General features: G+C 42.8%; 1 protein-coding gene across 1 annotated transcript in view; it reads left to right on the forward strand.

Annotated features, from left to right (window-relative positions):
• The first annotated feature begins 6004 nt into the window (after positions 1–6004).
• LRRC47 (leucine rich repeat containing 47) overlaps positions 6005–17976 on the forward strand; it is a 184292-nt gene continuing 172320 nt past the window's right edge. Inside the window, exons 1-2 of the mRNA XM_078642635.1 lie at positions 6005–6702; positions 8892–9362. Of these exons, the coding sequence (XP_078498761.1) occupies positions 6133–6702; positions 8892–9362 (1041 nt within the window). The 5' untranslated portion in view covers positions 6005–6132. The remainder of the gene's footprint in view (positions 6703–8891; positions 9363–17976) is intronic.

Genomic DNA, 17976 nt, shown 5'->3' on the forward strand with positions numbered 1-17976 from the left:
TGACCCCTCCTTACCTTAAGTCCAGAAAAACGACCCTGTAAGTAGTTTGTAAGTGACCCTATGAAGTGTATGTTTCTCCGATAGGATAACATTACCATGTTAAGGCTCATATCTCAAATCTCTAAAGAACAATATGTGTGCCAGGACTGATACTTATTAAAAACAAACACTCCCAATGACCCTTATGAACAAAACATAAACGTCTGCTTAATCATTTGCATCATTTAATGATGTAATTCTCATTTTCTCTTTTTTATATACATTTTTTAAAGAAATTTTCTTTGTGAAAAAAAACTTTCCAAGACAAACTCCAAATTATCTATACAAATATATACAAAATATACAGGACATTTACAGTTGAAAACTTTTTTGCTTACACCACATACACACCTCTTTCAAACTTCAGACATACATACTCTACAATGGTCCCTAAGTACACAGCAATAATATCAATAATTCAACAGAAAGAATGAAGCAAATTGTCATAAAACATTTACAGCAGTTTTTCTATTTATCACTGTGAATTAAACTGATTGGATAATGATGACTCCGCAGTCATGTGTGACCTGGGACCAGTTCATGTCTCAAATCTGACAGCGGAATTTTTGAAGTGCCTGAAAATCGCTAACTCGAACAGTACTTACCTAATCTCATAGATCTTGGTGTCTAAATGAATATAAACATTTTATTTTTCTATATTGCTGTTGGATTTCCTTATTGAGTGTGTGTTTCATTTATAGATTCTGTGTGCAGCAAATGCCTAACTCTCCCCTCTGATAAGTCTAGGGCTGTTCGACCACACTGCCACAGATAGAGAACCTTGAGATTGCTAGAGCAAGCCCCTGTACACTAATAAGGGATACCTGGACTCTCTGCACAGTGCACCTCATTTTGGTACCCTATATAGAGAGGCAGCTTTCTACAACATGTAGCTAACAGACAAAAGAGGGAGTAAGAGGAGTTAAAGTATTGTTGCAGGCTATCTGTTAACAGACATAAACCTAGAAAAACTCTTGGTAGAAATAGCCAGTCCTCTTAAAGGATTACCACAAATTCATGTACTCATGCAGGAAGATGAGTCCTTAACTACGTTGATTGATAACACATCTAGCAGTGGAGAACAACAGTAAGAACTACTGTTCACTGGTTGTACGGTATTCTTTTTATGGGTTCTCTAGTTTTGATGAGTTTATGTCCGTTACAACAACTTTTATGATCTACCCTTGTTAAACTGTCATACCTATATTACACTTATGTGCGGGTGTTGCACGGAGACTGTTGGTTATGCAGAACTGTGTGTTTGGGCGACAGGACGTCAGAGTGTAAAGACTGACGGTCCTATTTAGATCTCAGCAGATTGAATACTCTATCACAAGCGTGGCAGATAACCAGTCCGCTGCATTTTGATCTCCATTGGATATAATGGGATTGTAATATGGCAGATGGGTTCTCCGTCACGTTGGTGACGGAGTATTACCCTCTGCCAAGATCTAAATTAGGCCCTCAGTTGCTCTACGGCATCAGTACCTATCGACCCAATCCTGGCTAGCTCACAGTGCCTCACTTGAACTCTTACCCTTTCCAGAGTAGAAAGTGATTTAGGCAACCTCGAGCATGACCCTCTAGTCCCCTAGGGAAGCATGGAAACAGATCCTCCCCTTTCGTTACTCACTTACGCATGCCCATAGTAAACATAAGAAAGACATGTGCAGCAGCATCCATTTGTGATAATTTCCAAATTTCATTGTAAGTGGCATAAATGAATCTTTTAGAACGTGGAGACTTAGGACCCAACAAGAAATCTGAGTTATCTATGTCATCTGATAGAAGAGAGAGAAGTTGTTTAACTACAGACAGTATGGAATGTTCCAACTATTGTTGGCACAACATCCCCACCAAATAGGTGGTAACTATACCGGGGTGTTGAGACTGGAAATAACGAGGGTCTAGTCTGCTTGCCTTAAATTCAGGTGTGAAGCTCAAAAAATGAGACCAACAACCATTTGTGTCCATTGGCCACAATTCCCACCCACTTGGACCAGAAAGTGTGGAGTTGAATGTACCACTCTGCACCATACTATTGAGCTGTTCTTCACTGTAATTTGGTAAATGTTGCCAATTGTCAAATCGGGCAATGGAAGGAGTATTAGGTGAATTCATATATTTTATTTTAGCAAGTCCTAGACATGTAGTCTGTTGGACTGTGTCATTCAGACAAATCATTTGTGTTGGAATCAAGCACGCTCTAAATAAGGTGTCTGTTCACTGAATCGGCCAATCTTTAGAACCCCACACTGATTTCGCTTCAATGTTGTTTTTCCAGTACTCATAGCCTTTTAATGCCAATTGTGTAACAAACAAATCCGTAAATATGAATTTGGTTTGCGTCAGCATATATTTCTTTAGTGATGTGTGGACAAGTTTAAAATAGAAAGACCTTGGGTCTGATGTGTTATGCCCAGAAAAGAATGTGATTTTATCCATATATTGCTTTGAAGTCTCTTCCGGGGGAGTTGGACACTGTTCCCATTGTGTGTAATTAATAAGTGTGCGTTGGAGACTAGCTCTATTTAAATAGGTGTGTGTGTGTGTGTGTGTGTAAGGATGATAACAAAACATTTCACCATAAACAGCTCCTAGAGCATGGAGTTAACAGTGTAAACATCCCAGTCACAGAATGTAACCCAGGTACAATAAAATCATCAATGTAGACCATAAACACATAGGGAATCTGCAGTATTTCTATATGACCAAAAATATCATAGGTGACTTTATCCCAAACACTTCCATCAGTTACTGGAACAGCTGAAATATTCACAATGAAGAGGTCTCTTTTCAGTTTATGTGAAGAAGAGTGAGGCGTTAACATCTAGTCCACCAGTTCTGTGGTAGAGCGTTCTGGAAGGTAATGGCTATTTATTAGCAAGAAGAAAACAGTCACAAATCCAATTCAAAGAAATAGGAAAACCAAGGAAAGTTGTATCCAAACATTTATCGAAGGACGGACCAGATAAGTGCGTTTCAGCCATGAAAAGGAAATACAGTCTTGTGTAGCTAGAATGTCTAGCATGGTCAAACTGTGAAAAGAGTAGGATGAAAAATCGTCTTTTCCAACACAATAACCAGAAGCAGTTTAATGAAAAACAGGAGCCACAGGTGCAGTAAAACAACTGGTAGATTCCACTAGAGGTTGATGAGTATAAACAACATCATCTGCAAGAGATGCATGAGCAAGTACAGTACTCACTTTTGTTGTGTGGCTGGCCTTTATAGCGGAACCAAGAATTAACTGAAGTTCATTCACGGCCCCCCCACCTGGGGAGAAACACTTTCAATGTTGCTCACAAGCTGTAGAGGAAATTCATGTATGGTAGCGAGATGAGACCTCGTGCGCTGGAGGAAAAATCCTGTTATTACAGCAGGTCACTTTTTGAGATAGAAAGGACATATGGTTTAGAATCGACCACATGATATATCTTTAGATCACAGGTACTCATAGTACGGCCCGCGGGCCGCCAGCGGCCCGGCAAGCCTTTCGTGGCGACCTGCGGACCTTGCAGACCTCATACCCGTGTATTAAAAAAAAACATTTAAAGAGTGTCTGCAAACACTGCGCGCGACTCTGATTGACTCTGCTGCTCTGTGGGGGCCCGGCATTCCAGTGATAGTGGAGCTTCAGGGGTGCTAAGAAGAGGTGAAATACAAAAGCCTCATTAACATACAAATGGTCTTTTAAAGACCTGTGAAGTGCTCGGGTGCGGCTATGTGTGTGTGTGTGTGTGCCCGGGAAGCTGTCTCATCCCGGGCACACACAGGTAGGGTGAGATGACAGAGGTAGGTAGAGAGAGGGAGACAGAGGAAGGGAGGGAAAGGGAAGGAGGCAGAGGGAGCGAGGGAGGGAGCGGGAGGGAGGGCAAGGGAGAGAGACAGAGGCAGACAGGGAGAGGGAGGGAGACAGAGGGAGGGAGGGAAAGGGAGGGAGAGGGAGACAGAGAAAGGGAGACAGAAAACGGGAGAGGGAGGGAGACAGAGGGAGGAAGACAGGGTGACAGACAGAGGGAGGGAGACAGGCAGAGGGAGGGAGACAGGCAGAGGGAGGGAGACAGAGGGAGGAAGAGGGTGACAAAGGGAGACAGAGGGAGGGAGACAAAGGGAGAGGGAGGGAGGGAGATGAAGACAGAGGGAGGGAGGGAGACAGGGGGAGGAGAGAGACAGAGAGGGAGGACAGAGATAGGGAGACAGACAGAGAGGGAGACAGACAGACGGAGGGAGACAGACGGCGGGAGACAGACTGAGGGAAACCGACAGATGGATGAGGGAGGCAGAGGTAGGAGGGAGACAGAGGGAGGGAGACAGAGGAAGGGAGAGGGAGACAGAGAGAGGGAGACAGAGAGGGAGACAGAGGGAGACAGACGGAGGGATACAGAGAGAGGGAGGATACAGAGAGAGGGAGGAGACAGACAGAGGAAGGGTGACAGAGGGAGGAAGACAGAGGGTGGGAAACAGAGGGTGGGAGACAGAGGGAGGGAGACACAGGGACGGAGACAGAGGGAGGGAGACAGACAGACAGAGGGAGGGAGACAGACAGAGGGAGGGAGACAGACAGAGGGAGAGAGACAGACAGACAGAGGGAGGGAGACAGACAGACAGAGGGAGGGAGACACAGGGAGGGAGACAGACAGAGGGAGGGAGGGAGAAGGGAGACAGACAGAAGGAGGGAGGGAGAAGGGAGACAGACAGAAGGAGGGAGGGAGACAGACAGAAGGAGGGAGGGAGACAGACAGAGGGAGGAGGGCGACAGAGGGTGGGAGACGGAGTGAGGGAGACTGAGTGAGGGAGACTGAGTGAGGGAGAGGGAAGGAGAGAGAGGGAGACAGAGAGAGAGGGAGACAGAGAGAGAGAGGGAAACAGAGAGCAAGGGAGACAGAGAGAGAGAGCAGTAGATGTAAGAAGAAAACACTTTAAATGTGTTCTACAGCTAACCTATTGGTAATTAAAGTAAATAAATGCAGAAAGGCAATGTTAAGAATGAGTGCAAAAATGACAAAATTAAGTTCTACTACAAAGAATCGTGTGTGGGCCTTTGCAGAATGTTAAAACGTGTACAGATGGCCAGTATTTTTCTCGGGGAAATGTGGCAACCCTTTGTGAATCAGCAGACAGGAAACCAGTGATAATGTGCAGCACGACTTACAACTTTTTAAAATAAATTAACATATCATCAATGCAGAGGTTTGAACCTTAGTAAAGTGTACAAAAGAGCGCCAGGTGGGATGCTTGAATTAATCTCAGCCCCTGGAAATTACCCGGGCCACATCCCACTCTATTGGTATTTTGCCCCTAAGGCACCACTACACGAAAACAGAAGCGAACTGGTTGCAGAAAAAATATGAAGTAAAACAAAAACGTAAGTACAAATAAACAGAACAGGCACAACCACCGGAGCTAGAATACAAAATAAACTGGAGAACAAGAAAAAAGTAATGTGCAATATTACTGAAAATAAGTAGGCGAGAAGTATCATTGGAAAAAAAAAGAGTCAAGAAAACAAGTTACATGAGAAAGTCAAAACAAAGCTGTTGGACTAGAACACGACACGACGTGTATAAATATAGAGGAGCAGCATAAATTAAAAATAGACAATGCACATTAATTACGAACAAGGTACACTATACACCGGTCTTTTAGAAAGGTGCAACTGCTAACTGACTCGTCTAGTCATTATTTGAGTCCGGATTACATTGACAGGCAGTGATCCTTGATTTCCAAACAAGACAGGATGATGGCCATCTACGCCAGATGGGATCGACCGACGAGAGTGATGCCTTCTGTTTTGATAGTTTGAGGTTACAGCCTACCTAGTTTTCAACGCCTTATCAAGGGCAAAGCGCTATATAAATGCAATGTCAGAGTATTTTAGGATCTGACAAGCAGAAAGTAATGTTGGATACATTAGGATAGCTGCCTCCCGTGAACTGCTTCCGGGTTGAAGAAGCGGTGCAGACGCTGTGAGAAGGCATTGTGACAGGAAGCAGTAATGACAGCCGGAAGTAATTCGCTTGTAGTTTTTCCGGCTCTGAAACCTGAAAGTAGAGACCCGGCCGGTGTTTCTTCGGACTAACGTGGCTCGCGATGGGGGATACTTGGCCGGAACTGGAGGCGGTGGCGCGGGAGAAGCGGCGAGAGCTGGTGCTGCAGGGCCCGCAGGCGGACGAACGCCTCGAGCAGGCCTCCGGTCGCCTCCCCGCGAGGTTGTTCTCGCTGAAGTTGCTGAATTACCTGGAAGTGTCAGGCTGCCCGGCGCTGCGGGAGTTGCCGGTCGAGCTGGGTCAGCTGCAGGCTCTGACCAGTCTCATTCTGTGCCGGGACGGACTGACCGCAGTGCCCGGCGAGGCTTTGGCTCCGCTCGCTGCCCTGAAGGTGCTCGACCTGTCTGGCAACCATCTGACCGAACTGCCCGAGCAGGTGTGCGGTTTTCCCGAGCTCAACACTCTGAACCTCAGCTGCAACCAGCTAAAAAGTCTGCCTGCAGGTCTAGGCCGCTGTCCCCGTTTGGCCGTGCTGAATATCTCCCGCAACCAGCTGTCCGCCTTCCCCACTGGTTTCTTCAGCCAGGAGCTGCCGCTTCTTGGGACCCTCAGCGCGTCGGAGAACCTGATCGAGGAACTGAGTGGGGACATCGGCCTCTTGCCATCCCTTAAGGTACCACAGCTGTCAACATGAGGGGGAAAAAGGGATGAGGTCCACTTTAGATAATGACGGTCTTCGGCACCTACATGTCTATAGTTTAGCTCAGATACAGGGGGTGATAGAGTAGAAGCCAGTTGGCATGCGGCACTAATATCTGCAAGCGAAATGTTTCATGGGGTACACAAGGAAGTGCCAACCACTGGGCATCTGCATTTTAGACTTGTGGTAAAATGCAAAGTTGCATTTCGTTAACTTCCCATCGTTCTTGGAAATTCTATAGTTATACACCATGTAATTGAACCTCTGCTTGTGGGGTTTTAGGTCCACATGTTATTTCGAGGGGGAGAAAAAGTGGGCAATATCCATTCTGTTTCAGATTCACGAACGAAATGGTTTTAAAGGTAAATTGCAATAAAAGGACATGTTGGCAATTTGCGTTGGAAAAAGAAACGCAGGTCGCAGATGGACAAAAAGCAGGATACACTATGATTCATTGATTGGTCAATGATATAGTGGATTAGGAATATGGAATGTGAGCGAGCTGGAATATGATTAGAGTCTCGGGGAGAAGTCTTTTTATTTTATTTTTATCCCACAAAGGCTATTTTAGCTCTATTCTTTCATGGTTGGGTCAAGGACATTTATAGTGGTGATAGCAACAGAAGAGTCGTAGAAAATACCGGCTGGTAGGTGTCTAGAGTGACTAATCACGCTATTTAAGTTTTTGGGTAGATTTTGAGTGCAATGTAGTGTAGGCAGTAGTAGACTATGAATAGTAGCTTGAAGAGACATCTGAATTGTGAAGAAAAAACGATGTAACTTATCATATTGAGTGATATGTTGAGATTTCTTGACTATATGGCTACTCCCTGCAGGGAAATTTCGACGTCCCTTTTATGATTGTGGTTGTCTCATAAGGAGGGATTTCGTTTAGCTTAGTCTAACTTACTGTCACAGCATTGAGTCTGATGCTATTAAACCCCTGTATTACATGTATGATCAAGATTGGTTACAAGTTACAGAGGAGCCAATCTCCAGTTGAGTTCAAGGGGCTAAGACGTGTACGATTGTATGTATATGGTATTTCCATAGTGCTTACCTAGCCAAAAGCAGGTGCCCATGTGAAAAACTGGTGTCATTCAAAACGGTAGGAGGACAACCAGTGAAGGACATTGCTGATGAATTTTATTTGTTACCCGAGTGCGTAGTAGGGTGGGATAGTCAACTGTGTGGATGGCAGCTTAGAGCCCCAGTTATATCAGGAGGCAGGGGGTCATCTTCATTTATGGGCAAGAGGGCATCAACTACGATGTGTAAGGTCGCGGTATCCATGCTGCAGTGCGATTCGAAGCCAGACAGCAGGAGATGGTTAGCATTGATATGATCTTGGTGTTGAATTTAGACTGCATTTACAATAATCTTGTCAATTAGTAGTAGGTGAGTGATCAGCCAGTAGTTGGCAATATTATCAGGGTCTAGTGTAGGTTTCTTTAGGAGTGGGAGGATCTGGACGGTCTTGCGAGCTTCTGGAAAGATGCTGATAAGAGAAGGGTTTGATGAAGGATGATGTTAAGATATCATCTTGATAAGAACTAGATTTGAGGGAATTGAGTGTGTCCGCCAGATCTGGGAGAGATACGGCTTTGAAGGTTGACCATTGTAAGATTTTATGGGAAGAGTTGGGTGCGAGAGATGAAGCAGAATTGGTATCATCAATATGTTGTCAAAACTTCTGTATCATTTCACTAAAGAAGAGGTTGGTGGGTTTGCCCTTTTCTGTGGGGTGAGGAATAAATTGGTCTGTCAGGCTGTTAATGCAGTGCTTTATTTTCTTGAGTGGCAGTAAGTCACCACTACAAATTCTGTGAAAAGTGGCAGTTTTAGAGTGTAATGTGCTGCTCCTTTTGTACGCTTGCTTGAAGAAAGTTCTTGGTGCTGGGTAGTTAAGATCTAAAGGAACTTTATCATCCACCGTTCCAGTTGGATCTTTCGAAAGCCGTCCATATTACACTTATAGTTTATGAAAATCTTAGACTCTCACTGTACCTATTTTCTTAATTGCTTTTATGTTTTACTAATTTTAATACTTTAACACCCACCCACAAACTGTGTTTCTATTAGACTTTGGAAATAGGCAGGAATATTGACCATTTTGTTAATATCCATTTATTCTGACTATGTTCTTCAACATTTCTTAACAGAGTCTAGACCTTTCCAGCAACAAGCTGACTGAAATACCTGCTGAGCTTGCTGACTGTTCGAAGCTTAAAGAAATCAATTTTAAAGGCAACAAGCTCAAAGACAAACGCTTGGAGAAGATGGTTAATGGCTGCCAGCCCAAATCTGTGCTTGAGTACTTACGGGTTGGGGGGCGAGGTGGCGGAAAAGGAAAGAGTAAAGAAAATGGCGAGAAAGATGATGGAAGAGAAAAAGATAAGAAGAAGAAGAAAGACAAGAAGACCAAGAAAGAAGGTGCAGCAGGGGAAGATGAGGAGTTGGAAGAAGTAAACACAATGATGATCCAAGTTCTCCACATTTCTGAAAATACAGCACCAGTCATTGTTAAAGTCACCCCAGCTGTGAAGGACGTGCGGCCATATATTGTATGCTGTGTAGTGAAAGGAATGAACTTGAAACCAGGAAATGCCCTGAAGAGATTTCTTACTGCTCAGGTAATTACTATTTCTAGTCAATATGGTTTTTATATTTTAGGTGGGATGGAAATTAGTAGTGCAAGAAGAGCAGTTTGGCAAGTGAGCAGTAGTAATTATGAACATGGGGAAGGATAAGGACCAAGTAAGCTCTTTTGTTTATATTGAAACATGTCTAGAACTGGATAGTTCTCTGCAAGAATTGCTATATATAGTAAGTGGTTCATAAGGAAGGAGAGATGTGATTTAACAATTGATTACACTGCGCACTTGTGCAGGCAGTATACATCAGTAAATATTTTCAGAGTATTCAGAGTAAGAGTGGAACTTTCATCAGTTAAACTTACTTGATGGTATCAAGTATGTTCAATATGCTCTGGTGGCTGTTGAGAATTGATAAATGGATACATTTAAGATTAAGCTTCTATGTGTGAAGGGCACATTATTCAACTCCGAAAGCTGCATGCAAGGGCTTGGGGTGGTAATGTGGTTCCAAGTGGAGAGGCAATTGAGTTTGTGGACCAAGGTGTTATGCATGAGATAGGTTCTGCTAGTTCATTGACTGATGTGAAGAACGAAGTGAGGAATGTCTGGACGACTACGATGGTAATGATGATCTGATGAAATGATTTGTAAAGCGCAACTATTACCCTAAAGAGCATTCTGCCACTAAAAAGACGAAAGCACTAATGGCTCAAGATTATTGAACTAACCATGTTTTTAACCCTTTGTGAAATTGTAAAAGCTTATTCTTATTTATTGGATGGGGGGAGGGCATTCCGTTTTGGGGGCCAAAAACAAAAAGGCTCTACCCCCCCTTCCGCATCTGTTTTATTCAAGGAACACTAATACAGATTTGAAGATCTTAGGGAACGATTGGGCAGGCAGGTCTTAAGTTTTTCAGTTATAACTTCTGGGCCCATCTTACAGAAGGCTTTGTGGGCCATAGAAGCCACTTTATACAGAATGTTTTGTTAGGTCGAGCCTAGCGCCGCACGCATGCGTTACTCTATGGGAGGCTTCTTGTGAGCACTTCAAATTTCTCCGTGTGGGTCTGACTCCTCCCACAAATTGGATTGGCCTTTACATGTGTCTTTCAATAATGAAAGCACGCAAATGGCCAAAGGCGGGTGTAGTCCCACCTCTTCTCCAAAGGTTCACTCCCACGATGTTTTGCTCTCGGGAGCAAGCAGCGGCGTGCAGGGCGGCAGCTGCATTGCTGTGCCCACCCCCACCACTCCTCTTGAGCTGCTGGTTTCAATTTGCAGCCTGCGATTCATGTTTGCACCCCCTTACACTTTTCTTTGTTTGTTATTTTTAGCGCTGTCCGCTTTCATTTTGGGGACCGCGCTTGCTGAAAGTGGCATTTTAGCAATTGCAGAAAAAACACCAGAAATGTTACAAATTAGGCAAGTCAATCCTAAATGTATTTTTTATTCCAACAGTGCGTGCATTTTTTACAAATTAGGGTTCTAAGTCGCCTGAGGTCTCATCGCAGCGGAACGCGCGACTGAGCTGATTTTTTTACCTTTTTGACTGATGGCGTCGGTCCGTGACCGAAAGCAACGGTTCACTTGCCAAAAAACACTTCTACGACGGGAGCGGCTCGGTTATGTGAAAGCGCTTGGCCGTCATAGGCGACAAAGTTATACAACACTGTTTACACTGCTCTGTGGTAGGCTGGTGTTTATAGGACACTGGCTGTGTGTAGCAAAGGGCTGTCATTATTACCTAACTCCCCTCATGTATAGTTACATAAGAGACGAGGCGCTACTTTGTTCAACAGCCAGCATTGCTACGAGAAATGCTTCATGCGCATGCCCTTTCGTGTTTATATTGTTTTTGTTCATAAAGTCAACCAGCATGTAACATTTGGAGGGTGATTTATTTGTGCTCTAGTCAGGCTAGGCAGACAGGCCCCTTCTCTAACTCAGTGAAGGCACACACCTGCTAAATGTTGTGTTGATTTTTCTGAGTGTAATGGTCGCACCACTGTGTATAAAATTGAATCTGTTGGATTCTGGCGGCAGCATACTGATGCATACATCTCCACTTTTTGAGACTCAATGAGGGTGAGATCGAGTGGATGTTGAGGGTGAGGTGAGCCCATTGGAAGAAACCAAATTGTGTGACCCGTGGCAATTATTTTATTTCACTGAGCCTTCCTTTTCTTCGCTATCGCTTATGTATAGGTCAATTTAGGATGTGTGCACCGGATAAAAACATCTTGTGTTTAATTCAGTTGATTATAAAATATGTGATTTTGCAAACCCTGTGTAAAAACTCATCTTTAATTTCTTTATAATAGGTGACTTGTGACACACCCACTCTCTGATTTTAAAGAAATGACATGAGAACTCAACCGTAATAACTTATTACAGTTGAGCTCTGGGGTCACAATGTCTGCTGCCAGAGCCAGCTCTGAGGGGAAAGGCAGGTCAGGTCAACCAGCATAATTAAAGCAGCAGTTTAAAGAACAAAAAAGGAGATGTTGTTTTCTTTCCTCTGCTGTTTTTTCTAGCTGTGTATTGACAAGAAGAAGGAAGATATTTATGGCAACATGTTTATTTTTTTGCATTCCATAGGTTATTATAGAGGAGTTAGAAACGTTGTTACACATTCCAAGCTACTACCCTTGTTTACTTTATAAATAAATAAAAACAATGATTGTATTAAACTTCTTCTAATAACATTTTCTGTTTTTTTTTGGTGTGTTTAATTTTGCAGTGTCCGTTCTTCCTGTGTATTCATGTGCTGCAGGGCTAAACACTTTAAAGGTCGCAAAGGCGAGACCTATTGGCTATGCCATTGCTTGTTTGATCTGGCAGCCAATGTAAGGCTTTCAGTATGGGAGAGGTTGGCTCATTGCATTTAATCCATACAAGCAGTCTCCCTGCCCATTTCTGTATTCTCTGTAACTGGTTGTACTCTGTAATCCTGATTATAGAGCAGTGTGGTTGCTTGAACTACCTTCTTGGGGATGTGAGATAAAAGCCAGACCAGTTGATAGTGGAAATAGGTGATGGGAGATTGAGCAGAGTGCAGGTGATAATGTCAGGATTTATGATGGCGGATTGTGTTATGGTAGAATTATTTCTAACTAACAAATGGTATGGTGACTGTCTATCATACCGTCAGACCAAAATCTACTGTTTCTCATGAAAGTATTAGGAGATTAGAGGCCAAAAGCTAGCTCCACTAGTTTTCTGTTGGACGTCTCTAATGTTCTTGTAGTTCTGAATCGACTGTAACCTGGTGCTAGTACTGTAATGCTTCTCTACATTACAGTGGTTTAGTTCTATTGTCTATTCTAAGAGAAACCAAAGTTTTAACATAAAAATAGTTAGCTGGGAGAGCCACAGGACGTTTGACGCCTATATTGTGAAGTAGAAATGAAGTAGGGGCGACTATGACTCTAATCAATATTCAACAGTTGAAGTATTTCCATGCATGTTGGTTTCAGCTACCCTCGTGATCATTGCTGATTCTCTTACCTAAAAATACTTAAGTGGTCCCACCAGCTGCCCATTTACATATATATTGCCCAGCATCAAATATAATACAAAAGTAGACTTTTTTTCTCGAAGAGACATGATACTTTACACAAAACATACCTAAAAACATATCCACATCTTCCTGTAGTTGTTTGTGCTGTTGATTAATATACAGTTCTTACTTGAGTCATTATAGGACCCTCATACTAACCTGCTTAATAGCTATCATCCAAATTTCTGAGGTAGTTCATTTTATACCCCGTAGTTGTTTGACTCATTGAAAGAAACTCCTAATCTGCATAGCACCCATTGGCGTATCACCAAAGTCCCAAGGTTCTTGCCCCAGTGTCTCCCCTGAGCCCTGGGGCTTGAAAGGAGGTCGCATTCAACATTGTAGCACCACTAAAGGTAGACTGGTATAGCTTTATCTTGTTTAAGCAATCCTATGCTCTGTCAGAGAGAAGCCCGGCTACCTCTGAATCTCAACCAGCACCTGTAAATGTGGTTGTTTACTTCTACTCCTTCTTAAACTTGCACATAGTGCTATAATGACCCAGAATGATTGTAGTGGCATAACGTCAAACTGCACAGAGTCAGTCGTGAAAAATGTACTTCGCTATCCAAAATCTGACAAATATTGAAATTAGATTGGCCTTGTCAGGACAACCGCTTAGAGCCCCACAGTTTCTTCCTGTCCAGCGAAGGGCTTTAAGAAAACAAAAGTGTCAGCGTCCCCTGTGGATGGCCAGGTGGCAAGAAATGAGCCCTTCCCTCCCCTCATTTGTGAAGGGTTGTTTTACAGACAATTGTCCCTGCCTGGAAAGGACCTTTTGAATAATCACTTTAACCCATTTATGTTGAACTATTTATTGAGAAATGGGGCTAACACACATGGAACGTGTTCTCCAAAGAGCAGGCTCCTCAAGATCTGTAAGGGTAATAGGCGTGGATTTGTTTTCTTCACTCCAGGAATCATCCGTTGATGCTTATAAAATGGATCCAGGACGAGCATCATGGGGACTGTTTATTGGATCTCACTAAAGCATCCTAGAAAGTGATGTAAGTTATATTTTGCTTTATGAATGTGGGCAGCCACATCGTGATGGATCCAAAGTTGTTGTCACTTCTGTGATGGTCTGGAGAGTATGGATGTTACTGATGCAGGGCCTGCAAACATCAGCACAGACATTTCTCTCTCTACCTTTCCTGACACTGGCTTCATTTCCAGAATGTGTTGAATCATCCAACATCAATGTAATATTGACCGCTGTTGGCTATGCCTTCACAGTCCCATGCTTAAGCCCCAGCAGCCAGAAATGGTACCTCTACTGTAGGGATGTGCAGCTTCACACAAATAGGTAGTACTTGCCATCTTAAAGGCCTGACATATGAATAGCTAGACTCTAAGCTCAAGTTGCCATTTACAAAGTTAAACTTATACATGAATAAATACCTTTACTGCTTTTGGCTATTCACCATTTATGAATGCAAAGTTACTCAGAAGTGTAGACTAAAATGTCCCGACCCCGAAGGGGCTGGAGCCTAATGTTCAAGTGTACAACTTTTTACACTTTGGCATAGCTCTCTGCCACCAGAATAAATATTATCCAGTATTAAATGACAATTGTTTTTCTTAAATTTAAATAAAAAAAAACACCTAAGGTGTCTTGTTTATATTTATTATGTAGTATAAATATACCAAAGTCATGTAAAATTAATGTGAAATGATGTGATTTATTTTTTTATAAATTGTAAGTTACATTAATGTTTACATTTGTAAGGTAAGGTAATTTATTATGCATGATTAATTAAAACTGTTGCATGTACATAACACAAGTGATTATGTAAATTAATCAAATCAAATGAGCACGATTAAGTTAAAGTTAAAAATCCTTATTTGGTCTGTTGTGTCAATTTAGTGAGTCTTTAGGTTAAAATCAAGGGAGAGTGGCTCTATGCTCCATTTGCCCTTTCCTGCGCCAGTGATGTTTTGGCTAGACGTGCATCTTACATAGATTTGTGTGTATATAAAATCTTGTACAAGGTGCTGCAGCTCAGAATAGGTTTCTAAGATGTGTGGGACCAAGTTTCCCCCATGATAGTCTTGCAATTCCCATCCTTGCTATTTTGGCTTGTGGTTTACTGTTCAGCCCTTTATTGTATGTTGGTGATATTTTGATATTTATAGAAGTTGTACGATGTGCAGAGCTATCATGGTTCTAACTGCAGTCTCCTTTGCAATATTGAGAAATTTTGTAAATCTGCAGGTCAATTGCGTGGTAGCAGATTTTAAATAAATCGGCACTGCCTGTCTAAAGGAACGAATCCCGTGTAGATTAAAAAGAGTGTGCAATAGTGAACGTCGTTCTTTTGCTAGACTTTCGCAATTGCAGATTATGTGCGCAAGGTCTTCCATTTCGAGGCTACATGGCCGGCAGATGTTACCTCCGAATTTCCTCTTCCATGGTGGATGTGGTAAAATCGGTATCATGCCTATCCTCTTTTTTAGAATGTCTCTTTCAGAAGAATGTTAAATCCTTTGCTCAAATACATTTGTGGTTTGGCTTCTACATAATTGTTTAGGACATTCCAGCCGTGGGCTCTCTTTGCAAGCGCAGCCTTATCTTCTTCCAATGACAGCGCTTTGATGGACTTTGTGACCTCTTTCTTGAAATTGATATGGGATGTCGATGTCTTCCATAGATTATTCAGACCTAGTTGAGATAAGGAGTCTCTAAGGTACTTTCTAGCCGGTGAGTTCCCTCTTAGTGATAGTTCAGCCCAAAGTTGCCAGTTTAATGTGTCTTGCTCTGCCCCTCTTATCTTGTGCCAGCATTTTTCAAATGTGCTCCTTCTAGGCAGTGTCTGCTTCTGTGGTCCAAACTCTAGCCTTATTTTGGCGTGGGAGGCGTAGTTGGGAGATTGACGATCGTTCTGAACGACCTGATGATTATTTTTTCCACGTTAGTGGCGTCTCTTCCTCTCATTGCCTTGCTCTCGTATGTTATCGTCGGAAGGACTTTGGCTTGGATAACCTCTAAATGAGGCGCCAAATAAGGCTTCATGGTGAAGGAAATTGTGTTACCTTTTCGTTTTAGTGCTTCCATTTGAGGGTTGAAGGAGCCTTTGTTATATAGCAGGACACCCAAGTATTTGTATTCCGTTGCTGATTCTAGGCGATGTGTGTCTATGAGCCAGCAGGACATTTTCCTTTTGGTAAGGTTTATGGTCCTTATTTTTGTTTTGCCTAAGTTGATCTTCAAGGTATTCTCATTAGAGTATTACTGAGTTACGTCAAGTAAGTGTTGCAGAGCTGTTGGTGTTTGACTTGCTAGGGCTAAGTCGGCACATAGAAGGTTGGAGATGGTCGTCTTGCCGAGCTTGGGGGCATGCGAGTTGCAGTTTTCTAGTCTTGCACGTAGATTTGCCATAAAGAGATAGAATAACAAAGGAGCTAAGATGCACCCTTGTTTTAGCCCCTTGGGGGTTGCAATGCATCTTAAAAGCTGCCCCGGTTTGACTTTAACCCAGGAATCAGTGTGTAGTAGGACTAGTTGTTTTAGATCGGGTGGTGGTATGCTCCATCTTGTCTGCTTCTGCCATAGTTTTGTTTGGTCTATGTGGTTGTAAGCTGAGTTGTAGTCAATGAAACCGAGATATCATGGTTGCCTGGCTTCCTTTGCGTCATCAATCAATAGAGTTAGGGCCATAATGTAGTGGTTGTTCCCATGTGTTTGCAGAAGCCAGTCTGGTTTATTGGTATGATTGATGAGGATGAGGACCAGGTTTTCAGTTCTTCCAGGATCAGTCCTACTTAGCATCATTGTCAATCAAAGTGACAAGGCAGTAGTTTTTCACACCACCCTTGTCACCCTGCTTGTGGATTGGTGAAATTATTGATCATTTTTACAAATCTTTTCGCTGAACAAGATCTCGTTATATTCTGGTACCAGAATGTCGGACCAATACTGTGGATCACGTTTGTATGGAATTGGCGGGATCCCATTTGGGCCCGGGGCTCCTTCTGGCCTCCCTTATGAAAATTGCCTCATTATTTGTGTTTTTATCTTTAATAAATAATCTCTTGGATCTAGAATTACTTCATTTACTAGGCATTCTTTGCCTGGTTCAGAACCATTGTTACTGTTGTTTGATGCCCATTGTGTCTCATTCCCCAAGTTTGCCCCAAGATCTTCCTCATGCCAATTTCTCTCTCGGCCAAGGCTATTGAAGTGGTCGTGAAGGTAGGTGGTCCAGTCATTTTTATCTGGGAGGTAAGAGTCCATTCCATGATGGGGAGAACATCATAAGGAATTGATTATTTGCTAGAACTTTGCATAGTTCTTGCTCGTTAAATCGTGGAGGATCTTTGCCCACATCAATTTGTTTTCTTTGTCTCATTTTGTCTTTTTGAGGCTTGCCTTGAGTTTTCTCACTTTCCCCCCATATAGAGTTCTTCTGCAAGTTCCGGCGGAGTGTCCTTAAGGTTTGATTGATAGGAGATTTAAGTTTTGTCATTTGAGCCGTGTTGTCGTTGGCTGGTTGTGTCATACTTGAGGTTCCTTTTCTGACTCCTGCATTAGTTGCAAATTTCTCTCTAAGTGTTAGAGTTGCGATCTCCCATGTAGCAAAAGGGCTCATTTTTTGGGTGGAATTTTCAAGCAAGATGGATTTGGCTGATTCTAAGAGGTTCTTCACTGAGTCCACGATTCACTTGATCCTTTTCTTGTTGGTTGTGTAGTCTGTGGCAATTGCTCTGGTTGCTACATGAAACAGGGGAAGAGACTCCTTTAAAGGTGACTTTTTGTGGTAAGTGATCGCTGTCCGTCAGAAGAAATTTTGTGGAATAGTGGGAGCGTCGTAAATGTGTAGTCGATATGAGAAGCGGCAGTTGTAAAAAAAAAAAAAAGGTGGCTCTGGCGGGTTGTCTTTGTGGTATCGTCCGTTCAAGGCTCTAAGGTTGAGGTGTTCAAGCTCCCTTAGAAGGTATATACGTAATCCAGTCTGCTTATTGGTAGCACTTTTCCCCTGCATTGGGATTTCCCATGCCCTGTTAAAATCCTGAAGCAGACCGTCTTCAATGGGAGCACCCATAAGGTGTAAGTTGAAGTCTCCTGCAACTATGATGTTGTTGATCTCTA

The sequence above is a fragment of the Lissotriton helveticus genome, chromosome 5_1 (assembly GCF_964261635.1).
Source record: "Lissotriton helveticus chromosome 5_1, aLisHel1.1, whole genome shotgun sequence".
NCBI lineage: Eukaryota > Metazoa > Chordata > Amphibia > Caudata > Salamandridae > Lissotriton > Lissotriton helveticus.